At 42.1% G+C, this 27,532-nt stretch overlaps 1 protein-coding gene across 1 annotated transcript; it reads right to left on the bottom strand.

Annotated features, from left to right (window-relative positions):
* Nucleotides 1–57: 57 nt before the first annotated feature.
* On the bottom strand, nt 58–27,526 carry LOC105982091 (chromosome unknown open reading frame, human C16orf72). The gene is made up of 4 exons (XM_013011518.1): nt 27,222–27,526; nt 26,530–26,610; nt 17,030–17,305; nt 58–3,105 (listed from the first exon to the last, which is right to left on the bottom strand). Exons 1-4 carry the CDS (start codon nt 27,445–27,447, stop codon nt 2,861–2,863), a joined length of 828 nt encoding a protein of 275 aa, XP_012866972.1. The 5' UTR covers nt 27,448–27,526; the 3' UTR covers nt 58–2,860.
* Between the last annotated feature and the right edge of the window lie 6 nt (nt 27,527–27,532).

Below are 27,532 nucleotides of genomic sequence, written 5' to 3' on the forward strand. Positions count from 1 at the left end.
TATCCATAAATTGCTCATGTGTTGGTGTCCAAAACAAAACTGCAGACGACCCCAGGATTGTTATCTTCAATGATTTATTCACTTTATGATTTAAAAGATGTGTGTCACTATTCCAGTTGGGTAAATCACATTGAAGAAGTAAGCTGTCTTGCAGGTCTTTAGGTTTAGCCAAATGCTTTCCATTACTTTTGCTGTGCAAAATACTAAACATCATAATAAAGTTCTTTAGTATTAGCCACGCTCAGAACGCTGCAGTGCAGACGCGAACAGATCAGGGTGTGAAGTAGGGCAACAGGAGCTGAACTAAGAATTAGACCCGCCCCTTCACGAAGGAAGCGTTCCCCACACAAACCTCCAGGCGTGAAATGAGCCTGTTCTGTTCTCTACACCCAGCATCCCAGAGACTGAGGCAGGAGGAGGAGTAAGAGGTCGAGGCCAGCAGGGGCTACATAGCAAAACCCTGTCTCAAAAAGGAAAAAAAGGCTGAAAAGAAAATGTTATTTTTTTTTCAAAGTACCAAACAATTGTGCAATCTTTCATGATTTGTTTTGCATTTAAACAGGCACAAAATTTTGAACTAAGCTGTCAAGACTAAAATTCTCCAAAATTAGAAATCATTTCCCTTTGTGACCAGGAAGCCCGCAGGGCTGTTCCGTGCAGTGGGGTCAGAGACCGGAGGGAAGCGGACAATGAGATGACAAGAAGCATTTGGTATTAATGCAGTGGAAAAAAGTAACGGATGCTAAAGTTTTTAAAAAGTTTAATGGAGCCAATGGGCATATAAACTGTGTTCTGGCAGACATTAAGACCTGCTTTCTCTTACCAAAGAAAATGGCACATGTTTTATCAAAATTTGACAACTGAGAGTAAAGGGCCCTAAGATTAAGCGTCAGAGCACCAACTTAAACAAAACAACCAAAAATATTGTTATTCAACTTGGAGAGAGGAAATAGAACCAAGATGTGGGGGATTATCTCAAAACCCTTCAGAACCGGAGCTCTGGCCTCTCAGGGGCAACACCTCACACTGCCGAAACCCAAATCCAGACTAAATGCACAAAGACAAAAAAGCAAAGATAACTCAAAATGTCTTTCTGAATATTCCAAAGGGAAACTTGAAAATACATAGGCTTGTCCGTTTCAGGTAAAATGACAGATTGCTATAATTCTTCCTGCTATTATACTCAAACAAACCCAAAAAAATGATCCACTTTTGAAAAAAAAATAAATCGTGGAATACCTCACTTTCATTCCTAGTTTGAGTCTGAGTTTCACTGTTTTAAATAAGGGCTATATCTAATAATATAGAACTTCAATTCACACCACATTTCTAACATTCCACTCACATCCCACCCAATCAATAATGGTTAACTTAGCAAAGTTTCTTCACAGAAAGGTATTATTAAATGGCTGAAAAAATTGCAAACTTTTAACAAAGTGCTGTGAGTAATTACTTGAAAAACCCTTACACTGATTTGCAATGGTCATTTAAGGAACAGGAAGTAACTGATACTGGACTAAGTCTGCAAGGAAACATTTTTTTCACTGTCCTAACTTGATATATAATATAATAATAGGATAGAATAAATTACAGTACCTGGCAGGCTGACATCAGTTCTTCATCTAAAAAAAGACTATCATTCAAGTCAAGATAGTAAAAATGAAGATGAAGCATGCTCTAAAACGCTGTAGCTACAAGAGGTCTTACATTTACCCAAAGAGGACTCTAATGAGCACTTTTATTGAGATCTAACTAATGTCTAGAGAACCTCCATGCGATTCCATCGTTTTCCAGGATGAGATTCCAAACTGTACTTCTGAGGAGAGGAGGGACAAGGTAGAGTAAGTTGTGATCACATTAGTAGTTGGTAAAACAAGAGCTCTGTCATCTTTCACCCACTACAATGGAAACTGAACAGTGGGGCATCCATGAAAACTGAAAACAGGACAGGCAAGATTAGAATAGCGAGCCCCACTATCCATCTCCCACCAGCCAACACTGAACCAAAAAGGAAGCCCACTCTCAAAGGTCATGCCCTCTTTCACGTCCCCTCGAATGCAGTCTAGACAGTTTCCATTTACCCTAGGGAAAAAAGCCCCCACAGGAAGTAGTACTTGTCTGAAAACTGAGTATTTGAAGCCTATAGGGTTAATCTGGGGCAGTTTAATCATATTGCTATTTTTAGAGCACTAAGACACACAAAGTGAATCCAATAGAGTTCTGTATATTGATTCAGTATTAAGTATTAATTGCATGACCATCATAGCACCTCTTTACATCACACAATTACCAGAATTAGAAACTGGAAGAAAAAAAAAAAACTAACTAAAAACCAGGTGCATGGTACAGTGCCGGTTGCAAAAATGGAAGCCTGTGGATTTGACGAGGAAGCCAAATCATGTTTTTAGACAATTATAAGAACCTGGCAATACTGTTGAAACAAAATTAACACAGCAGGAAATGGACCCCCAAAAAAGGAGAAAAGGAAGATACGAGGGAAAAAAAAAAGCATTCTATAACCAAATAAACATCTGATATTTCCTTTCCCTTTGAGAATAAATACAGTTAAGGTCACTTTTAGCCTTGGAACGGATATGTTTGCCTATCTATGATGATCTTGCTAATGACTATACAATATCTGATGTCCTCTGCTAGGGTTATAGTTTTGAGAGAAAGCCATAGTTACAAGAGGCATCTACTGTAAATACCTAGACCTTCCTTTTATGGCAACCACTATAGAATTCACTTGTCTTAAACAGTGAACAAGGGAAGATGGCCTCATGTTTCCTTTGCAATAATAGTATATGTTGAGGATCAAGTGGCTCTCAAGCAGCATGGTGGGTGTGAAAATGTTTGCGGTTTAGATCATTCTGTTGCGTTTATGGGTTGGTGAGTCTGTAATGACATCGCCACACTGGGCTGAGGTACGCTTTCTAGTTCCACCATTGTCCAAGTGGAGTGCCATTTCTTCTGATATGAAAGTGTTCAAATCGACATCATGGAGTCCATTTCTCCTTCGACTAGCATTCGATCCACTGCTTACATGTGTAGGAGAGCCTGGGGTACTCGAACGCACGCTTATACTAGCCATTGCACCACTAAGACCTAGGAAGAAGAAAAGAGGTTTTAGAGTTGCTCAATTATTTGACCCTTACGAAAGCAACCCACTTTATTTTTCTTTCATGTTGTCAGTGTCAACGATGTCTGCTGGTTATCTTGGTAAGGAGTCACCATTTTATTCTGGAAGAACTCATCAGCTAGCTTTGACCTTGGCAATACTACCAATAGGTGTGATATTGACAGCAGTTACAGAAAGCCTACTATGTGTCATATCCATCATGAAATTCTCCCTTATTATGTGACTTTCAGATGAGGATGGGAAGTGCTTGCTCTAATCAGAACATCTGGTTATCCAATCACCATTTCATGGTGATTTCATGATCACTGGATCATGATCATTTCATTTCACAATCCGTGGATCACGTCTACATGTAATATAAATAAATGGAGGCAGCAAGAAATCATTACCAGGCCCAAGTGGTCCCACAAGCCCCCTAGGCAAGATGCCCACGCTGCCAAGCTGAAAATGTCAGGACATTTGAATACCAAGCCCTGGGCAGATGGCATATCATCATCACTCCCAGGTGTGAACATTATCTGATACCCTTAGGACACCCCAAGTCAGGAAGGCAGAGTTGGGTAAGGAATTTTGCTTTGTTATTAAGTCCTGAAACCCACAACAGGCCCAGTACTAACTGTGGAACACTCATTCCTTAGAATCTTAAACAGTTAAGGAGCAAACTTATATTCCAACACTGAATGATCAAGATCAAACTCTGTGTGCAAGGCCTGAGTCAGGTCAGACCACAAAGATCGTAATAGTGTTGAATTTTGGAAGCCTAAATTGGCCTGTGGACTCTCCACCTATGACTTTTTCATTGGATTACTCCAACCTCACCTAGAGACTTTGTTACGACTAAATTTACAATGATTATTAACACATGTTTGAAGACTAGGGCCTGTACCTGAGATTTTAATATAAGCTTAATGGCTTGTTTTGGTAGAAGCCCATTTGCTCTAATTTTGAACTATAATGTGGCTTAAACTTAAAAATGAAACTGAAAGGAAAAAATCTCTGAACAGGTGCTAGTAGCTCTTAATCCTAGCTTCTCAGGGGGCTGAGATCTGAAGATCACGGTTGGGAGCAAGCCCAGGCAGGAAAAGTCCATGTAAATCTTATTTTCAATTAATCAACAAAAGCTAGAACTGGGGCTCTGGCACCAGCCTTTGGCACAACAGCTCAGGCCCCAAAGTCAGTGTGTGCGTGCACCTGCACGCACGTGCGCACACACACACACGCACAAGCGTGTACACACATACACACACACAAAATAATCTCTGCCCCCTATACTAGTTCTCACTCTAAAATGTTCTCACTCTAAAATATTCTGGAACAATGTTCCCCTCCATGGCCTCAACCAATTCCCACTGCTGTCCTTCCTCCAGGCAGCTTCTACTTCTCCTTTCTGCACTCACCCAACCAGTCCCCCCCCCCGGCCTTCCCTAGAAAATGCACCCCCTCTTCCCACTGATGATCTCAGAAAATTACATGTCCCTTCCTCTACTACCTCTAAAAGACCATCACCTATTTTTTTTAAAGGTAAAGATACTAACATTTGGAGGACTAGCAAAAAAAAGTTATACCCAAGGTCAAAAGGCAAGAGCTGAGACCAACTTCACTGTGTGTATACACCACCTCCGCTTAAAGCCTCAATTGCTTTAGGCAAAGTGGCAGCAGCCTGGGGCTAGGACAAGCAGCTGCATCTCTCTGATCCATAAGTAGCTCTTCCTTCCTGTTTCACCCTAAGAATGAATCATGCAGCGCCAGCATCTCACCAGCATCAGTAACTGGCATTCTTTTACTCAGGCCAATACCCAAGGCCTGCAAGCTCCTCCAGCAACTTCCCTGCTTCTCCTAACCTGTCCCTCCTCTTTTTCCCAGGCACTTGTTGCCTCTTCTCTCCTGACTCAAAACTTCCCACTCCTTCCTGTTCTCCAGCCTGCCAGCTGCTTCCTTCCCCTCTGTGCATTTCCCTTCCGCCTACCAGTCAGGTGTCACCAGGGTGAGCTACCCCAGCCCTTAGCCGTGCCTGTGGGCAGCTGTTTTCCAGATCTGGACCACAGAAGCAACCTCTTTCCTATGCTCAAAGGCCCACACATTAGTTCTGACTGCCTGCTTCTTCAAATAACATCTTCAAAGGGGAACTGTACCTTCCTCATCCCAACCTACAAGCTCACTTCAAAAAAATAAAAAGGAAATTCCAGCCACCACACACGCACGCAGGCACATGCACACACACACAGAAGGTAAAAGGGGCTAAGAAAATCATCTCTTGTTCCTCTAAGCAGTCTTTTCATCTCTGGTTAGTGAACTAACATAGTAACACTGAATACTGCAGAAGAATATGTTAAAATCCTATCCCACAATTTGAAATACACTGAAATAAAAACTCAGTTAGCTGCTGACTTCAACAAATAAGCAAATAAATGCAGGCTACTGGCTGCTCACTAAACTAAAATCAAGTTTGTCAGTCAACCAAATGTCACACTTACAATTACTCGCAAATTGTTGGGGTTTTTTCCCCCCAGTTCTACACTCTTGACAAACTCTTCAGGGAGAGAGCTGTCTGTCTGTTCCTTTCCCCCAATCTCACAATATACTACTAGAAGGTATCCAATATTTTCATACACCCTTTTTATTATTTGCTCCATAATGCAAAAGATTCTGAGGTAACTATTACATTGGAGAACTTGGCAATAAAATGAGCTACTTCAGTTATTACATTCAGGATCCCCTTTTATCATCTGAAACTACAGGAAGAATTCAACACAACCACCCATTGTTAATGGTGAGTCCCTAGGGTCCCATGGCAGTAAACAAATACCAAAGCCTCATCAAAACATTACATCAGAAGGGGACTACTCACTTCAAGCAAATGTTTCTTGTTTCAACTTCTCCAATAAAAAGAAAATATACATTAAACATCTTTTGGCCAATTTGAAAAATGCTGTTATTCCTGGAAAATCTTTTTCTCTAATGGGTTGTGACTTAGGGTTTAACAACTCAAATAAAATCACATAACCTACTCTCAGTAGTGAAAATCTTTTCAAAGTTTGACTCACTAATAGTCCCCCAAAAGTTTTCACAAGTATCAAAACAAAAAAAATTGAAGATTAACAACCAAAAAAAATATGCATTTTAAACAGCCCAAATTTTATTTTATAAACCAATGACAACTACTGGAAGTTGCTTTAGGAAACCTTATTAGCTAAGCCACATGAACACAGGCCTATACAAATACAAAAAAATCTAAACATGCTTCAGAACAAAAAAAAACTAAGTTGTACGTCCTGAGGGCATACAACTTAATTTCTACTAAAAACACACTTTTTCAAAATGGCTATGGGAATATCAATTGACAAAAAGCAAGCAGAACAAGTAGCATTAGACAGAAAGGTCTCAATTGCTTAATACAAGATAAATAAAACTCAGTCTTAAAAGCTTTTGTATTCATTTAAAATGATTAGTGCAGGAGTAGGAAAAATATTAGGATGACTTAATCATACTCTGAAAACTTTCAATGGAGCTAAAACAAACTTAACAGTCCAGATTATAGGAATCCAAGTTACATGGCAATTATTAAAAGTAGCACAGCTATTATTGTCATACCAAATTCATGCTTAGGGTCATAAAATGCTGTTCGCAAAGTCAATTACATGTAATTCATCCTCTAGCACACAGGTCACACACAGGCAGAGAAGGACTGAATGCCCACCCAATCAATCTCACTGCACTGGTCCACTGCAGTGGCCAGAGGGGCTTCCGCCCGGTGGAAGGGAACAGGTACTGGAGACCTACCAGCACAGGCTCAGGATCTGAAATCCCCAAAGCTGGAACAAAGTGGGTACCACCCTGCCTGGAAGCCCTAACCTGGCATTTCCACTCCTTGGAATGAAGTGTACTCACTATTCAAATGTGCACACAGGGCAGACAAGTACTGTGGTGTGGATGTCGTGTTTTACACGTGCAGGGAGCTCAAGCTTAAAAACAACTCTACTAGGAAGACAGTGGTAATGTGAAGTAGATACCACTCCCCACCCCCCAAGCTGTACAGTGAAATACTGAATTTTTATTGAAGTAAAGCACACTAAATAAATCAAACCAATTACAAAGATACATGTGTCACACCAAGAAAACATTTTCAGTTAATGCTGACAGCCCAAAATGCTTTCCATTTTTCAAAGACAGTTTTTAAAGCCATGGGAGAAAAAAATGCTCATGTTAAAATGAAAAAGGCAAGATACAGTACCATATATGCAATATGATCTCAACTATGAAATAAGTTTAATATTTATACATTAAAAAAAGAAAATGCACCAAACATTGAACTGCATTTATCTCTATATAGTAAGATCACAAGATACTGAATACTTTATTTTTGGAAATTTTCAAATTTTCCAAGAATTTACTTAAGAAAATTAATGAGTATATTAAAAGGATATTAAACTCAGTAACTACTAAATTAAGTGCTAGGTAAGTAAACTGGCTTTGAGACATGGCCTCCTCTTTCACTGTAATGAAAAAAAAAAGGGCAACAAAATATTACTACACGTTCAAGACAACTCTTATTACTGATGTTGAATCTAATGTCCTACTTCAAACAACTTCACCTCAATAAAAAAAATCCCAACTGTTAATGCCATCTAATTGGCTTGACTTGTTCTCATTGTTAGAGGCTAGTGGAAGAAAAGCAATTTAGTTACAAGTTCCAGCCTTTAGAGAGAACTTAAGACTGAAATACTATAATCAATTATAGTATGATCAATTATAGCAATGAAGAGATTGCTTTGGCGCGTTCATTTCTGACATCTTAATTTCTAGATAAACTTTTCAGAGACACACTTCAGTGTAAATAGTCATCAGTTATGTTACTTCAAAAAGTTCAGACAAGCTGGGTGGGTGCCGGTGGCTCACTCCTGTAATATGAGGATAACAGTTCAAAGCCATCCCAGGCAGGAAAGTCCATGAGACTCTTATCTCCAATAAACCACCAGAAAATCAGAAGGGGGGCTGTGGCTCAAGTGCTTGCCTTGAGCTGAAGAGCTCAGGGACAGCACTAGGCCTGGAGTTCAAGCCCCACAACTGATTTTTTTTTAAGTTCAGACAGCAATATTCAATTATCATCATCAAGAATCAATGTACATACTACGTTCCATGTACATACTATGTTCCACACACTGCCAGGAGTGCGGGGTTCAGAAGAAAAGGAAGGACTCTGAAAGATGGTAGGACATAAACCCTTTTGCCACTGGTAACTGCTAGAAGTTTCTCTCTTTTTTAATGTCAAAATATGTTTCTAAACATTTAGCTACATCAATGTGAGGGATGGGTGAGTGGCAGGGAGGATGAGAGAACCAAACACAAAGTTCTTTCTTGTGTTATCAAGTAACTCACAACTAGCTAAAAAAAAAAAAATTACAGCTTTTTACGAACTCTAAAGAGGTTGTCTCATTTTAGCCATTTGCCTTATGAATTTTTCATGGTGAACTGTTTTTCTGACTTTACTTAAAACCCCTGAATCCAAATGCAAATAGTCACATTTTTCTAACAGTGTCCCCACACCCAGATTCTCCAGATCAAACCATGTCAAGCAATTTAATGACTAAGAAAATATAGCCCATAGGATGTTAGATGAGATAGGGCAAAGGCTAACAATGAAGGTTTTAAGGTATGTAAGACATAATGGCCTGGCCGGGCACCAGTGGATCATGCCTGGTAAGCCTGACTACTCAGGAGGCTGAGATCTGAGGATCACGGTTCTAAGCCAGCCGGAGCAGGAAAGTCCTTGAGACTCTCATCTCCAACTAACTCCCAGAAAACCAGAAGTGGCACTGTCCCTCAAAATGGTAGAACCCTAGCCTTGAGCAATAAAGCTCAGAGACAGTGCACGCAGGCCCTGAGTTCAAGGCCCCACAACCAACAAAAGCACAAAAAAAACCACTAGACCTTAACAGATCCCCTGTAGATCAAACTCTTCAGACTAACAGATTCCTAATGGGTCAGAAACAATTATCCATCTTTAGTAGCCATCTGCCCATGCCTCCAACGAAGAGTGGTTTTGTGTACTCTGTGAATTAGATAGTGGTGGGCTATAGAAAGGGCTATAGAATGGCCAGGACCAACACCGCCACATCTCTGCAGAAGGACTTAACAGCACAAATCAGAAAACCTAACACCAAACTCAATGTTCAACCAACTGCTGCTGGAACACAAGGGTTTGAGATCCTCTGAGCAATACAGCAAAATCCCATGGGGGGCGGGGGGGGGGGGGAGAAGGAGAGAAGGAGAGAAAAGAGAAAATAAAAAATACCTATTCAATCTCTTGCTCTGTTCTTGAAATTCCCAAGCGTCACAGTAAAGGCTGGATTGCCTGAATCTGTTCAAGTCCCTCTCAGCACATATGCTGGCAAAAAGCACTAGCCCATCGTCTTATTAATTTGCCTTCAACATTAGACAAACTTGAAATTGAGAAGATACTGTTTCTTGTTGTTCTTTATTCTTTGCTAAGAAAATGTCAGTCAAGTGCCAATGTTGGCAGTGTTCCCCATCGGTGCCTAATAATGACACCAGATCCTGCCTGTTACTGGCCTTTGTGTGAAATGAGGCATAATTTCAGTGTTAAAAACTCTAGCATACTGATGTTGATTACAAGTACTGCAGTCAAAATAGTCAGTTATCTAGCCAATAAAAACTAAGTATCTGATTTTATTGTGTGTCTGTACTGGGGCTTAACGCAGGGCCTCAGCCTTCTATAGGTTGGTTTTTTCACTCAGAACTGACATTTTACCACTTGAGCCACACCTCCACTTCTAGTCTTTTGTTGATTCATTGGAGTTAAAGAGTCTCACAGACTCTTCTGTCTGGGCTGGCTTCAAACCTCAATCCTAAGACCTCAGCCTCATTACAGGCTTGAGCTAATGGCACCCAGCAGCAAATATCCATGAGCCGGGGTCAGCAAGCTACAAAATGATGGGGGTTTTGAAGTGACGTGATAGGGGGGCGGGGGGAAGATAAGTGAAGTTTCACCCAGCATCTGGCTCTGCCTTCAGAATACATGTCCCTCCTCACTATGTACCCTTGAACCAATTCCAGTAATGACAACAGAGTTCACAAAGACAAACAATTCAAACTAAGCTTTTGAGACAACATAAGCCTGGCAAGTGAACTCAGAAGCTCTCAGGCAGGGTGGTATGGCAAGTGGTGGAGCACCTGCCTGGCAAAGCCTTGAATTCAAATCCCAGCAGGTTTTCCTCTACTCCAACAAACACCTACCTATCTACCTACCCTAATGTCTCTTCAGTGAGGTGAAAGAGAATGTAACCTATTTCCCTAGCTTATCAACAGGTAACAAGTCCAAGAGCTTAGCAAGTAGTATCTAAGGAAGGAGTAGTATGGCTGTCTAAATTAACAGCACTGAAAGCTGCAGTTTATAGAGGCAAAGGATCCTCAAAGACCACTGCGACACGACATCCAGGGTTAAGTGTTAAGTCCACTATTTTATGTCCTGTCTACCACGAGCAGGCAGAGGGCAAACACCCACACCAGACTCAGAACTAACCAACAAACCTTTTCTCAAGGCAAGAACACAGTACCATAGAGAACAGGCTCTCATACCACATAAGTGTATTACCTTCTAAAAGATGACTTGGGAGGCTGGGAAGGTGGCTTAGTGGTAGAGTGCTTGCCTAGCATGCATGAAGCCCTAGGTTCAATTCCTCAGTACCAAAGGAACAGAAAAGGCCAGGAGTGGCACTGTGGTTCAAGATTCTATAGGGCATGACAGCATTCTCCCTGCTATGGTGAGCCAAAGACACATAGTGGAGTGAACTGGCCACAAACCATTCATATTCATCTTCAAATCTAGATCAGAGACACACGAAGTTTGTCTATTTGCTCATGTCTTTAAAGAAAGGCCTCAAGCCCTTCAAAGGCCTTATTCTAATTTAAGATTCTATTTTTTTGCATCCTTAGATTTACACACAGGTTTCATCCTCTAGTCATCTGAGGATTGCAATCCTCAACTCTTTCCATGTCTCAGATACTACTGCGTGAAGTCACTCGCTTCTCAGATCTATGTAAATAACTTCAAACTACAACTGTACCAGACTCTGGTAGGTTCTACAGAAGTCAAAAGGAACCAAACAAGGAGCCCCACACTAACATAGCCCCAATCAACAGGAAGGAACTGCCTGGATATTAAGTAAGGCCTAATTTAGGAAAGGCTTTAAGAATGAGAGAATTAAGTGTCAATTCTACAGTGTCAATTTACATATGCCTAACTTACAGAGGTCAAACCCTACTAAGAAGGAGGGAAGGGAAAACCGGTTGATCATGGTAGCAAACACTGGAAATCCCAGCACTTAGGAAGCTAACTAAAGTAGATGATTGCAAAAGTTTGAGTCCACTCTAGCCCACACAGCAGATTCTGCTTAAAAAAAAAAAAAAGGTAGAAAAGGAAAGCAGCACTACAGAAGTGTTGTGTGATTAGTTTTGTTTTTTCCGCCAGTCCTGGGGCTTGAACTTAGGGCCTGGGCACTGTCACTGAGCCTCTGTGCTCAAGGCTAGTGCTTTACCACTTGAGTCACTCCAGTTTTTTGTGTTTATGTGGTACTGAGGAATTGAACTAAGGGCTTCATGCATGCTAGGCAAGCACTCTACATGACTAAGCCACATTCCCCCACCCCGGTGATCAGTCTTAAAGAGAATGAAAAGGTGGGGGAGGTAAGACTTGTACAAGAGCACACACAGCACTTTAAGGGTTAACACGGTATAGCTGGAATTTCTGACAAGAAGGGACCATACTACCTTGTAATAGTTAGAAGAAATGTGACAAAAGAAAAGATACCTACAGTGATCTCATGAAAAACTGACAGTTCAGAAATGGGAAGCAAGAGCAGAAAGATTAGCCTAAGCTTATGTCTATAATCCTAGCTCGTCCTAGCTTCTTGGGAGACAGAGATCTAGAAGACAGACATTCAAAGTCAGCCTAGGGAGAAAAGTTCTTGAGATTCTATCCCCAAAATAATCAGCAAAAAGCAAGGCCTGAAAGTTCAAATCCAGATACTAGTAAGAAGGAAAACAAAACCCTAAGGTTTTATCTTACACATATCACATTTAGGACTTCAAATCCAACAACTATGAGGGAGGAAAAAAGGAAGCTCTCCAGTTGCTTATCTTCCTGACTGAAGAAGTTGTAGGAGCTGATGTGTGCTAGCTATCACTGGAACAGAAGGCTGAGTTGTGTGAGAATGTCATCTGAAGACAAATGACTACAGAATACACTAGGAGATGTGCTCCACAGGACAATGATATAAGACAATGACTAGTTTGAAAGACTAGGGAAACCTAAAGACTTACAAATCTGGCCCCTTGAAGGACCTGCAAAGGTGGTAGCTATTGCTAGAATCCTGAGACCCAAGCCAAAGAAAAGGAGAGGCTCTTTTTTTTTTTTTTGGTAGGTCGTGGGGCTTGAACTCTGGGCCTGGGCATTGTCCCTCAGCTCTTCAACTCAAGGCGAGCGCTCTACCACTTGAGCTACAGCGCCACTTCCAGGTTTTTTTTTTTGAGAGGCTCTTTCTTGAAGAGCAAGGATGGCTCCAAGAATTATCATGAAAAACATTGGCGAGAACCAAAGTAGTCAAGGGGGATTTTTTAATCCACTTGAAATCTGTTTGAACTGAGTTTAATTCAGCTTTCAGTAAATTCTCAATGTTATTTTAAGATGAAGATTAACAAGGTTAAGACAGACCCCCCACACACACAAAAAATCAGCTGAGTATTAACAAGTTCTAGATATGTCAAAAATAAAAGTACTGGTTATAGCTTTACACTCTGCCAATCATTAATTAAAGTTGTTTTGACTGAAACTGTTTTAAGAACCATTAACTGAAAGATGTGCTTTTGATTGAAATTCTTTACCTCTTCTCTCTTGCTAAAGTGGGCCACCCCAAGACTCATTGAGGTTATCTATCAGGAGCTCTAACTTACTGTTACATTCTGTGTACGTAAATTACTCTGCAAATACCTCATCTTTTTTCTTCAAATAAAACACAAATGTTTGGTACACCGGTGTGTTTGGTGTAGATATTGGTTGTGACAGTGTTTGGAAAATGCTGAAAATACTCAAGAGAAAAAACACCTCCATAAAGAGATAAAAGACAGAAAAGAGATAAAAGGAGGAAAATGAAGTATACTTTATGAACAAGTCTGCCTCATTCTTTTCCCATGTCTCTTTGTTCCTTCTATGGAAACCTAAAATGCAGACTTTTCCTCAAATGGAAAGATTGAAAAACTTTGGTTTGTCCTCAGTAATATTTCAAATTTGACAAAGTCAACTATATGCAAAACTAAGTTCTGACACAGAATATACCCTAATTAAGATGTTTCCTTAAGGAAGGATTCAGTGGCTCACACCTCTAATCCTAGCTACTTGGGAGGCTAGAATGGCAGCTGGGAGTTCTGCATGAAGAAATGTTGGCAAAACTACTCTCCTCAACCCATAGCTGAATCCAGTGTGTCTACTTATCCCAAGTTAAATGGGAAGCTAAATTTAGTGGCACACACCTGTGATCCCAGCAAGGACGGGAGACCTAAAAGGCAGATTGCCATGGCTTATGGCCAGGAGGGGACCTATGGAGACCTAGTTTCAATCTCTGGTACCACCAGTAAGAAAACTTTTTTTATAAAAAGCTTCCAAATACATTTTAAAAGACCACTTTAGAGGAAAAAAATTGGGACAGAACAAGGGCAGGGGGTAACATTATCCATTATACTCTTGCCAGGTGCTGCTGGCTCACACCTACATTCCTAGCTACTCAGGAGGCTGAGATCTGAGCATCGTAGGTTTGAAGCCAGTCCAGGCTTTACATGCCAGTCTGTGAGATTCTTACCTCCAATTAACCACTAAAACAAAAACAAAAACAAAACCAGAAGAGGTGCTTTGGCTGGGTGATAGAGCTAACCTTGAGGAACCAAGGAGCTCAGGGACTGTGACCAGGCCCCAAGGTCAAGCCCCAGGACTGACCAAAAAAGAAATGTACTCTTAACCTGACTTCTGTAACTGTAAGTCCTCTGCACACCACCTTTGTAATAACAAGAAAAACTAAAAAATAGAAGACCTCCCTAACAGTTTTTACTTCAAATTTACTAACTATGACAAATCACTTCATAAGGATACCAGGTAAAGATAATTGTGAACATACATTACTAGTTAGGAAGGCCTTCTTCCTAAACCTCTTTTAAATGCTTACCTTTAAACACTCAGATCAGACTAGCTTTTTCAACACTGATATTCTTGCAAATTCATAAAATTCAGTATACTACTTGTTGTTTCAAGAGGTCTTCTTACCTAATTAAAATAACCTTACCCGCATGAACTAGAGGTATGAACCTGAATAGTAAGTTGTCTCTCATGTATAGCTACTTTATAACTATTTTTCCACCCCATAAGTTTTATATTTAACATTTTTGTTTTGTTTTATTCAGTGACAGGGCATGAACCCAGTGACTCATGCGTGCTAGGCAAGCACCCTATCACTGAGCAACCTCCTCAACCCTATATCGGCTTTTTAAAACCCTCATAATTGGGCTGGGGATGCAGCTCAGTAGTACAGCACTTGCCCAGCATGCACAACACATTGGTTCCATGCCCAGCATTGACACGTTTAAAAAAAAAAATCACTATTTAAAACTGAGCAGAGTATGCTCACCAGTAATCCTAGCACTTCTGTGATGCAGCATGGGGTACCATTTCCAATTCCCGGCCAGCATGGTCTTCTGAGATGAGACTGTTTCCAAAAGCAGGGAGAACTGGGCTGCAGGCCTAGCTCAAGTGGTAAAGCATTTGTCTAGCGAGTACAAGGCCCTGAATTCAACAACCAGCCCCCACCTCACAATTTATGCTTAATTTAAACTGTTAAGTCTCTTCTACAACTGTATCATCACTGGAACTCCCAAAGTTCAAATGTAGCTATTATTGTCACTGGTTGAGCAGATTCAATTTGAGCAAATGTAACAGGAGTCAAGAGAAGAGTTTTTTCTTGAGGAGGAGGACAGCTTGCCCTTCTTACTATGCACACTCTTGCATTAAGATTTTACAGCAGAGACTGGGAAGGTGGCTCAGTGGTAGAGCACTTGCCTTGCATGCCTGAGGCCCTGGGTTCGATTCCTCAGTACCACATAAGCAAAAAGAAAAAAAGCCGGAAGTGGTGCTGTGGCTCAAGTGGTAGAGCGCTAGCTGAAGAGCTGAGAGACAGCGCCCAGGCCCAGAGTTCAGGCCCAAGACTGGACCCAAAAAAAAAAAAAAAAGATTTTACAGCAGGCCAATGTGTGCCTCAGCAATAGTCTGTCTAGCAGGACCCAGTGTCACTCACACACAAGGCTTTACAGGGGTTGGAACTGTGGTAGATTGCTAGCCAATTATCAAGTGTCAAGTACCAAGTTTGAGTCCCAGTCTCAGAAAATTTTAAATAAAAGATTTTACAGCAAGCAAGGCTTGTTTCTTAAAGCTGTCTTTGACAGAATACTAGCATGGAATGAATCATAAATGCCATTTAATGAAAAGTCAAGAGATAAGGAAACCCACTATATCACTGACATTAACCTGACCAACTATATATACCTCTTGTAACTGACTTTCCAACCCAAAGAAGAAATATGTGAAACCCTAGTTCAGTAGGAACAGGTCAAGCTCATTTGTGCCCAAGTTTAAAAAGTTCTGAAGTGGTAGCGCTCGCCTTGAGTTGAGGGACAGCGCCCAAGCCCAAAGTTCAAGCCCTACAGCTGACCAAAAAAAAAAAAAAAAAGTTCTGAGCAGCTTTACTATTCTAGAATTTGGAAACAGTGTAGAACGCATAGCAGTGAATCCATACAAGAGGGGATTCTTGCAGTGTTTTTTCTTTAAAAAAAAAAAAAAACTTGTTATCAGGAAAAACTACTTCCCAACTCCATACTCTAGTTACAAAAAGGAATAAAAAAAGTTTTCAGATTATAGGCATTAAAAGTTGGATCATACATATTGCACTATCTTTATTAATTACCAGGCTAATTTCCAGATGGCCTAGGAAGACTTTTAACAGGACTCACTGGCCTGCCTCACTAGCAGTTGCTTCTACCTATTCCATCATCGGTTAGATTTAATCAATGTTTTTCATCTTGCTTCACTGTTTTACCTTTTTCATTTTGCTGCTATTGTTTTAGGTTTTCCTGACATATCATCATAGAGACATTAACAGTCTGTTCTATAAGTCTGTAGTAAAAAGCAGAGAGAAACAGATGTATGAATGAGGGCATTCCCCAGGCTTCTCCAGTAACAATGAAGCCTCTGAGCCAATAATGCCCTCTGATGGGTCTGGATCTGGAGAGGTGCAGTTGCACCTCTACACAATCCTATCGAAGTAAGGACTCAAAGGATAGCACGCAGGAGGACAATCAATGACATTTCCCTCTCGTTTGGGTTATCTAGCCCTCCACAGCACACTGGGGAAGAGGTGTTAAAGGCAGTTCCTGTGAGGACTAACTCAACAATTACCTTCTGTGCTTGCTTGTCATAGACCAGCTCTCGAAGAAACTAAAAATGTAATTCTTAAGACCCAAGTACTTCCTCTTTGATTCAGAAAAGAATATGTACAACACACAGTAAGTTGAATTTTAGTTAATGTTGCAGAAAAAATACTACTGTAACATAAACGAGGCCAAATTAACCTCCTAAAAACTTTTTTTTAAGACTGGCTGACAGTCAAAAATTGTCCCTAAATCCTTAGCCTACAGTCTACTTAACATTTCTAGAGCAAGTTGTTTACTTAATATAGACAGAAACAGCCGATATTTCTAGACCTAACCCTAACATAAAAAAGGTCCACAGGCACATCTTAACCATTTTTCCAAAGAAATATGTTTAAACGGCTTTACCATGCAGGGCTATGGCTTCCCGGAAGGGTTGCAAATCAGTCTCTACAGATGAGCTAGTTTCCGTTGAAGTAGCTCGGTTAGGGGACACTACAGTCAGTCTTGGGGGAGCTCTAGAGTTTCGTGGTGGAGGAACCTTTCCACACAGGAAGCTGATCAAATCTTCTCTACGAATAGTTCTTCTGCGTTTTTTAACCCAAGCCAACACATCCTTATTGCGTCGCTGATAGCCAATCTGAATTCCAATATCAAAACTTCGCTGATGGGTATCCACGCTTTCTATTAGGAAAAAAGAAAAGATACATGGATGATCATTACAGCCACATTACATTTCCTCCTAAAGAAAACTGTTTACGAGTTAATAAAAATGAATTACCCCACCTGTAAGTGATCTGGTAATTTGAAATGTATGTCCTTGGGAATGTCAGTTAATCTTTGCATGAGTGCTTTAGTATGTGTGTGTATTGATAGTGGGAGCTTTAACTCTGGCTTTTTCATCCAAAACTGATGCTCTACCACTTAAGCCATACCTCCACTTCCGGCATTTTGCTAGTTAATTAGGAAATAAGCTCATAAACTTTGCTGCCCAGGCCAGCCTTGAACTTCAATCCTGAAAGCTCAGCCTCCTGAAGTAGCTAGGATTATGGATAGGCATGAGCCATTGGCACCAGGCTCACATATTTAATCTTAATGGTCTAAATTTGGAGTTCACTAATTACAAGTCCTAAAGCTTATCTTGTTCTTTAAAAACAAAACAAGGGCTAGGAATGTGGCTTAGTGGGGTAAGACTGCTTGCCTGGCATGCATGAAGCTCTCAGTTCAATTCCACATAAGCAGAAAATGCCAGAAGTGACACTGTGGCTCAAGTGGTACAGTGCTAGCCTGAGCAAAAAGCAGCTCAGGGACCATGCCCAGGCCCTAAGTTCAAGTTCCAGGACTGGCAAAAAAAAAAAGAGCAGTAACTTAGAAATACAGGGACTTTTGTTTAAGCCAAGTTACCTAAAATAACAACAGTATTATCAGTAAAGTTATCAAGTGCTTATTAAAACTTCATGAGAAGAGAGAGGAAGTAACATGGTGTACCTTGAGACAGGTTTTTCTGTTCCCTTTGCTACAAATGAGGAAAGCAAGGTAATTGAGGGGGTTCCTTAACCATTGGACACACTTTACTTCAGAAGAGTGAATTCTCATGAAAGCTAGCTAGCTAGAAGCACCAAGCACACCACTGAGCAGATGTCTAAATATTACACACAACTCAGGCCACCCATGCTCATCTGACTTGTACCAAGTCACTCTGGAGATGCAGTCCTACCAAAAGGCTCAGCACCAGAAACAGAAACACACGCTGCCGTAAACATTTTAGAATAGGAAAAAAAATGTTGACTAACAAAGCTTTCAATCATTCTGCTTCTAATTCCCAATAGTTTTTTGTCTAACTTAAAATCTTCAAAAATGCTGCCTTCCATTCATTTATGACTGGCTTGTGTCTGAAGAAATAAGAAATCAGATACATGATTGGCATAATGACTTGGCTATTGTTTAGTTAGTAAAATGCTAGAGAAGTGATTTTTTTCTCCCTTGAGACAAGGTCTTCCTATGTAACTTTGCCTTAAAACTCCCCTCTGGACTTGAGGTATGTAGCAAACCTGGGAATTCAAAAACATACTTGAAAGTTCAAGTCACTGAAACTTATTTTTAGTCAGTTGCTGTGCTAGCAAAACATCAACAGTGTTTTTAAAGACATCCAGTAAGCTGCTGCCTTATCCTTGAACCTTCTGTCTCTTACTTTTCCTGGCTTTACTTCTATGTATGCCATATGTAAAGGAGACTAAAAGCAAAAATCAACAGTCATACAATAAAGACCTATGTGCCAGAAAGAAAACATGAATCAATCTCACACTGACTGAATCTGTGTTAGTGAAAAAAGACTAGGCTCTAGCTCAGAGGTAGCTCAGCCCACACCAATCCCAAGGTTCAATCCTCAGAGGAAAGTACAGCTGTGCACAAGACCTTCTCAACAAATGGTCAATCTTTTTTGTTTTGTTTTGTTTTTTGCCAGTCATGGGGCCTGAAGTCAGGGCCTGGGTGCTGTCCCTCAGCTCTTCAATTCAAGGCTAGCACTCTACCACTTGTGGGCCACCGCGCCACCTCTGGCTTTTTTCTGCTTATATGGTGCAGAGGAATCGAACCCAGGGCCTCATGCATGCAAGGCAAACACTCTACCACTGAGCCACCTACCCAGCCCCAGGTGGCCAGTCTTCAATTGTTAGATTCAAAAGAAAGTGAGAAATTTTTTTTAACTCACATATCACTTAAATGACTGTAACTTTGAGAAAATTAACCTAATTTTGCAGGTAATAAAAAGCTTTAAGCTAGATGCAGGTGGCTGATGCTATAATTTTACCTCATCAGGAGGCTAAGCTCTAGACAATCACAGTTCAAAGCCAGCCCAGGAAGAAAGTCTACTGAGACTCCATCTCTACAAGAGCCAGCGAAAAGCAGGGCTGGAAGTGTGTCTCAAGAATTAGAGTGAGCAGGACGCCAGTGGCCCATGCAAATAATCCTAGCTGCTCAAGAGGCTGAGATCTTAGGGTCCCTATTGAAAGACAGCCAGGGCAGGAGGCAGGAGAGTCCATGAGAGTCTTATCTCCAATGAACCACCAGAAAACTCGAAGTGGGGCTGTGGCTCAATAAAACGCTAGCCTTGAGCTGGAAGACCTGAGGGACAGCACCCAGGCCCAGAGTTCAAGCCCCATGACCAACCAAAAAAATAAGAGTGACAGCTGAGCAAGTCAGCCAAGCAAGCATCCAACACTGATTTTAAGACCCAGTATAGCCAGAGAAAAAAAGTAGCTCAAGAGTAAGGTCATGTGGTGGCACATGCCTGAATCCTGCTACAGCACTGAAACAGAAAATTTACAAGTCAGCCTAGCTCCAAAAAAAAAAAAAAAAACCAAGAGGGAAGCCATTTCTCATGTCTCACAATCTGAATAATGGCTAAGTCACCACAACAGCCAGTATCTGATTTCTCATTTCCTCATAACAGAACAGGAATGAACTCCATTTTAAAGGGAAACAGCACTCTACCTTCTCTTCAAGCAAAGATGCACAGGAACCCCAACTTTTAAAAGAGTAGATAAACCTAAGATGACCTAGAAAATTCTATGTAGAACTTGAATGATTCTGAAATGAGCTAAAAATCATTTAAGGGAAATGAAGTTATCTCTCAAGCCTACCTTATACATAGAACCAAAGAAAAGAGGATATGGGGCTGGGAAGGTGGCTCAGTGGTAGAGCACTTGCCTTGCATGCATGAGGCCCTGGGTTCGATTCCTCAGCACCACATAAGCAAAAAGAAAAAAGCCGGAAGTGGCGTTGTGACTCAAGTGCTAGCCTTGAGCTTAAGAGCTGAGGGACAGCGCCCAGGCCCAGAATACAGGCCCCACGACCGGATCCAAAAAAAAAAGAGGATAAACCAAAAATGTGCAAACCTAGAAGCAATTAAGTTTCTACAAACTTGTCCTATCTAAATGTCAACTAGATCAAAGTTTCTGCTTCCAAAGCACATGAAGAAATTTTATATTTTTCTGAAAAAAAAACAGAGGATGGTCAGCCCCAAGGAGAAAAGCAGGACAGAGAAAACTAAGTAGGTATGGAAACAAATGTAGCAAGTCAGAGGTAAAAAGACAAAGATGATACAAAACTCCAGAAAGGGAGGACCCCCAAAGCTGCTAAGCACTCTGATGGCAATGGCTATAATCAGACTCATGGCTGTAATCCTACTCCAGAGGATGAGATCTGAGGATCGGGGATCAAGGCAAGGCCCTCAGCCTAGTCTGTGAGATTCTTATCTTCAATTTAAAAATTACTTAAAAAGCTGGAAAAGTTGTGGCTCAAGTGGTAGAGCGCTAACCGTGAGCAAAAGCAGCTCAGGTATAGCACCCAGGCCCAGATTTCAAGCCTCAGGACTGGCCAACAAAAAGAAAAAAAGCCAGACACTGGGGCCTCAAGCCTGTAATCCTAGCTAATTAATGAGAAGGCTGAGATCTGAGAATCAAGCCAGCCTGGGCAGAAAAGTCCTCAGGAGACTCTTATCTCTAACCACTCAAAAATCAGAAGTAGAGCTGTAGCTCAAAGTGGTAGCAAAAGAGTTCATGGACATAGCCCAGACCCTAAATTCAAGCCCCACAACCAATCAACCAAAAAAAAAAAAAAAAAAACTATTAGTACTGAAGAAAGTGACAGCCAAGTTTTGAGTTATTTTGACAGAGGGCCAAGAATTGTCAGTCTGCAATGGGCATAGACTTGAACCTACCTGGAAAACTCAATTTTCACCCATGGTTTAAAAGATTTTTTTAAAAAAAGAAATGTCAACCTCTAGAAAACTCAATTTTCACCCATGGTTTAAAAGACTTTTTAAAAAAGAAATGTCAACCTCTTTTTTTTTTTTAGGGTCCGGTTGTGGGGCTTGAACTCTGGGCCTGGGCTCTGTCCCTCAGCTCTTCAGCTCAAGGCTAGTGCTCTACCACTTGAGCCACAGCGCCACTTCCAGCTTTTTTCTTTTTGCCTATGTGGTGCTGAGGAATCGAACCCAGGGCCTCATGCATGCAAGGCAAGCGCTCTGCCACTGAGCCACCTTCCCAGCCCTTTCAACCTCTTTATGAAATTATGCCACTAACCAGCCATTCTGAGCAAGCCTCAATAAAAGATCCAAGAGTTTGATTTTTTTTAACTTTTTAAAAAGGAATTGTAGAGCTGGGCACTGGTGGCTCATGCCTGTAATCCTAGCTACTAAGTAAGGAGGCTGAGATCTGAGGACCACAGTTCAAAGCCAGCCTGGGCATGAAAGTCCTTGAGACAACTCCAATAAACCACCAGAAAACCAGAAGTGGCCCTGTGGCTCAAGTAGCAGAACACTAGCCTTGAGCTGAAGAGCTGAGGGACAGAGCCCAGGCCCTGAGTTCAAGCCCTAGGACTGGCAAAAAAAAAGGAACTGTATAAGCATTTATAAACTGAAAGGAACAAGAGAAAAGAAGCAGAAACAACTTTAAGGTCTTTGGGTACATGCCTTTTGCACTGAGTTCATTACTTAGTTTAGTATTTTCAGTTACTTCAAGGAAAAGAAAGCCTCAAATTGATGCCAATGCATTCAAAATAAGAGTTCTTTTAGCCCTCCTGCTTTGAGCCAACGGGGAAAGGCTGCATGTTTACTTCTTAGGAAAGGAGATAGAAGTAGGTGCAACCAACAAAGCTTATTCTAGCACACAAAAAACTAGAGTTATTTCCCTTCCTATTAAACACTGCCTACTGTAGGAAACATTGGAGAAAGTTGATCGCTAATACAGCACTATCAACATTTACTCCCAACATGAAAGGCACAAAACTAAGAGCTTGTACTGTAATCTGTGGGCACTTAGGCCCATTCACAGTTAAGAAAACCAGAGCGCACAATGGGAGAAATACCTGGCTCCAACATGTCTTCAGAACCACACAGCAAACAAGTACTGGAGCCAAGATCTGAGTTCAATCTGACAGCAGACTTCCAAGACTCAACCATAATGAAGCTTCAGTACTGCTAGGACAGACACCTGGGGCAGATCTGCTCAAGGACACTCAGAATTATCTTTTAATAAAAGTAGCATCAAAAGATGTGTGTATGTGTGTGACAATCAATGCTTCAAATGCAAATAAAAATGTAAAGGCAGGGCTGTAGGCATAGCTTAAGTGGTAGAGCATCTGCCTAGCATGTGTAAAACCTGAATTCAAATTCCAGTTTAAGAAGAACTTAAAAAAAAAATAAGTAAATGAGCAAGGAGCCCAAAGCAGTAGAAGGAATTCCAGATTAGACAGAATTCCTTCCTATGGAGAAATCAGGAGACTGTGTCTGAAATAAACCGCCCCACCCCCACCCTGGCCAGAGGAGTTGGATTTAAACTGCACCATGCTAGAAGAGCAGCTCAGGGAAAGAGGGCTTACCAACAGTACTCAGGCCCCCAACAAAGCAAACTCAGACTTGACCCCATTTCCCAGGTAAGCATCAATCCTGTCAAAGTTAAAATGACCTCTAACTTTTCACTCCCTTTAGTTGCAGCTATTAAAAACAACCTTCTGCCAGGGTCCCCCAATACTGAAGACTTCATTTTTTTGGAACTATCAAATCAAGAACCAGCAATCAGGGGCTGGGAAGGTGGCTTGCCTTGCATGCATGAGGCCCTGGGGTTCGACTCCTCAGCACCACATAAGCAGAAAAAGCTGGAAATGGTGCTGTGGCTCAAGTGGTAGAGCACTAGCCTTAAGCTGAGGGACAGCGCCCAGACCCAGAGTTCAGGCCTCACAACCAACCAAGAGAAAGAAAGAGAAAGAGAGAAAAAGAAAGAGAGAGAGAAAGAGAAGGAGAGAAAGAGAGGGGAGGGAGGGAGGGAAGGTGGGAGGGAGAACCAGCAATCAGGACCTTCTTCCCCTTTTCAAAATAAGGAAGCCAAAGTTTGATCACTATGTGGAGTGGAGTAAAGGCCCATGTATTCCATTTACTCAACTACATCTGTCCTCACTGAGGTTACAAGACCATCTTACATTCTCAAGCTAGTATTCCAACCAAACCAATTGAACCTTCAATTCTTCAGAAGCCTACTGAAATTAAAAGAGCCCCAACCCTCTTAACTTCTACCTCAATTCTGACCTTCCTTTGTGCAAATCATTTTAGAATTTATCAAGAAGATGGTATAAGTTTTTCCCCAGTTACAAAAGGAGCCATTTTTAGCTTGCCAGCTAAGTCCAAATTACATAAAATTCAGCAAGTTATCTTAAAGGATACCCCCAAGCCGGGCGCCGGTGGCTCACGCCTGTAATCCTAGCTACTCAGGAGGCTAAGATCTGAGGATAGCAGTTCAAAGCCACCCTGGGCAGGAAAGTTCGTGAGACTCTTATCTCCAAGAAACTGCTAGAAAACCGCAAGTGGTGCTGTGGCTCAAGCAGTAGAGTGTTCGCCTTGTGCTAAAGAGCACAAGGACAGCGCCCAAGCCCAGAGTTCAAGCCCCACGACCGACAAAAAAAAGGATCCCCCAAATCTTAATCTTCTCCCTTGTATTTAATGAAAACTGAATAATCTGATTTAAATTTATCACTATTAAATGCAGTCTGTCCTGTGACAACATTTTACTAATGTTATTAGTTCTATTTAAGGTAACCAAGTATTCCTACAGCCCATTCTCTAGAAAGTCCTAAAAATAATGAAAGGAGAAAGGATAAGAGTAATCCACTCTCTAAGTCAGGCACTAGTGACTCATGCCTGAAATCCTAGCTACTCTGGAGGCTGAGATCTGAGGATGTCTGTTGGAAGCCAGGAAAAGTGGTGCAGAAGTCCATGAGACTCCAAGTCACCACCCAAAAAAAAAACCTGAGCAGCACCCGAAAGTTCAAGATTCAGGACCAGTGATGCACACATGGGTGCACACACACACTAATCCACTCTTTGCAAGTCTCCAAGAGTAAGATGTCTTAAACAACCAAAATTTATAAACACAAAGAGTTCAGCATTCATTTCTGAGTACACCTTCTTCTATAATCAGCATTAAAGAAACTTGCTAGCTTTAGTCCCAAAAGGTTATAATCCATCTGTAACAATGGCACCAAAACCAGAGGACATTCATGTTTATAGGTAGCTTGGTATAAGAGCCCAGCACAAAGAAATACTAGAAATGGATTGCCTTTCCCTTCACACAAATGCAAAACGATAAGCCATAGTACCACCAAACAACACAATTCTATACTCTGTAATTTAAAAACACAGGCCCCTTACTGCCTGCAATATAAAATAAGTGGGTCCACCTCAAAATCATTATGCTAAGTCAAGGCCACCAACAGAAGACTACAGACCATTTGGTCCTAATGGAAAACTATATACAGAAAATACACAGCAACCAGAAAAGCGACTGCCATTGCCAAGGTAGGGAATGAGCATCTTTTGTTTAGTAATAGTACATACTTACAAAACAATTGTTTACATCTTTTTAAAAAAAGGAATTTTACTGTATATATGTTGTACTCTAAGAAACTTTCAAACTGAATTTTGTACATGTTCAAAATTCCCTTTCAGATGAAATCAAAGCCATTCCAAAGGGTATGCTAAGACTCTTAAGTACTGATGGATGTTAGTAAGCAATCTATTCATTAGTCAAAATACAGGGGATGCTGCTTAGCAGTAGAGTGCATGTCTAGCAGGTATGATACCCTGATTTCCATCCCCAAGACCTCCTTCCCCCACAAAAAATAAAAGTAAGCAATTCAGCTACACAAATCAAAAGCTGGCCGGTGAAACACCACTTTTCAACAGAGCTGGACTATTCCTGACTTCCAATGTTATTCACAAGATTCTGCTAAAGTTCTCAAATACTGTCCTCAAAAACTCAAGAGTTCTCACAATAGGAGACATTCATCCTACAAAAAGTGCCATCATTTGCAAATTCTTAGGCAAAAATAATCTGAGAACCAAGGATATGTTCTATATCCTATTTCAACCTACTTTGCTATTTTAGAATAAAAACAAAATCCCATTACTTTCCTCAGCTCTTAATGGCTGAAAGGAGATTAAGGGTGTGGCTCAAATGGTTAGAAGGTTTGCTTAGCCCCCGTGCCCCAACAACAGAAGTCTGAATGTATTTGACTTAATTACAATTTTATTAACAGTCAAAACTTTAATCTTTTTCCTTAGAAACCTTGCCCAAAAAAAAAAAAAAGGAAGGGAGGGGAGCTCCAAATCTTACCCCATCAGCAAGGCACAAAATCAAATTCATTGTTAACAGAGTACAATGGCCAAGGCCAAGACTTCATGCCATCACAAAGGGGAAAGAAAATGAAGTCCAGCAAAGGCACCACTATAAAAACATAAGCCTAGCACTTCAAAACTCTTTGCAGATTTCCTGCTGGTAATGTACAAGCAGGTATGAGGTAGTTGGGGAAAAAAACAGCATATGAAACTGCTAAGGAAGAGCAGCAGTTCTAATAAAAGAATAATTCCAATTAGTGAGTGTTCACCTCAATGCTACCATACTACCATGCTCTAAGTGGCCAGAATAAGGTCTCGGTCCAGGCCTGCTTGGGACTGGAACCCTTCTTTCTTGCCTGAGGCCTGTTCCAAGTCACCCACGGGTCAGCCTGGGGATACAGCTTGCTTAAGCCTAACTGAGCCCTGAGGGCCTTAGGGGGCTGTCTTAGGCCCTGGGGTACAATCAGTGGCCTCTACCAACTGAATGCTAACAGCAGACCCTTGAACGATGACAACCCAATGTCCCCAGTTACAACCCCGGATCTTAGGGAGGTGGCAGAGGGGTCAAAATCGTTGTCCAGGACTGATCTAGCTGGACCACCACCAAGATTCTCACGTTGCAAAGAAAGTATTCAAGGTTAACAAGAGAAACAGAAAACACCCGGCGACGGCCATTTGTTTCCCCCCCCCCTTCCCCAATTTCCCCTTGGGTGACAATGCAGACCAAGGTTATCTTTACCTTTGTAGAGGTTGGTGACGGCCGTGGCTGCGTTTTGGAAGGGGACCCAGAGAGAAAGTCCTGGCTGTTGACATACTCGATCTGGAAGGAAAAAAGAGAAGAAAGAGAAGAGGGGGAAGGGGATAAAAACACAGAAATGAGAGGGGAGGGGGGGACAGAGAAGAGACAGAGAAAGACACACACACACACATACACACACACACAAACACAAAACAAAAACACACACACGAGGACGGAGAGGAGAGAAAGAGAAAACAGAATGTTATTTGGGCGTCAATCACTCCAGAACGGCCATATTAGGTTTCGCCATTTTGTTCACGGGTTTCAGGATCCCAGAGGCAGCGGGAGATCGGGAACAAGGGGAAGATGGGGGCCACACTTGGGAGGGGGAGAACCAGGCCGCGGGGGTGGGTAAGGAGGGGGGGGAGCCAGGCCCCGGGGGGGGGACCGGAAAGCCACAGGGAGGCGCCCCTGTCCCGGAGTCCCCACCCCGAGGCCGGCCCCGGGGCACAATAGGGCCGCCTCCTCCTCCTTCGCCATTTTGTGGCCGGGGTTTCTTCCCAGGGCCTCCCGGTCGGACCGACACCGGGGTGGGGGGTCTGAAATCGTCGGGGATCCACCCCGGGGTGCGGAGGGAGGGGGGGGGCGCCGGGGCAGGGCCGGGCGGCGCCAAGATGGCGGCGAGGCCTCACCTTTGTAGAGCTGGGCCACGGCGGTGGCCGAGTTCTGGAAGAGGTGCCACAGCTTCTGCTGCTTGTGCTCGGGCTGCGCGGCGGCCGCCGCCTCCTCCTGCAGCTCGGGGGGCAGCTGCTCGTCCTGCTCCGCCTCGGCCAGGCACTGCCGCTCCCACTTGGAGAACCAGTGCTCGGGCCCGTGCTCCTGGATCTCGGCCTCGCCCTCCTCCTTCCGCTCCTCCATCCCCCGCGGCCTCCCGCGGCCTCGCCGCCGCCGCGTCCTCCTCAGGCGGGGGCCCCGCGGGAGCGTCGTCGTCGAGCGGCCCGGA

Source organism: Dipodomys ordii, unplaced genomic scaffold (assembly GCF_000151885.1).
Source record: "Dipodomys ordii isolate 6190 unplaced genomic scaffold, Dord_2.0 Scaffold14, whole genome shotgun sequence".
NCBI lineage: Eukaryota > Metazoa > Chordata > Mammalia > Rodentia > Heteromyidae > Dipodomys > Dipodomys ordii.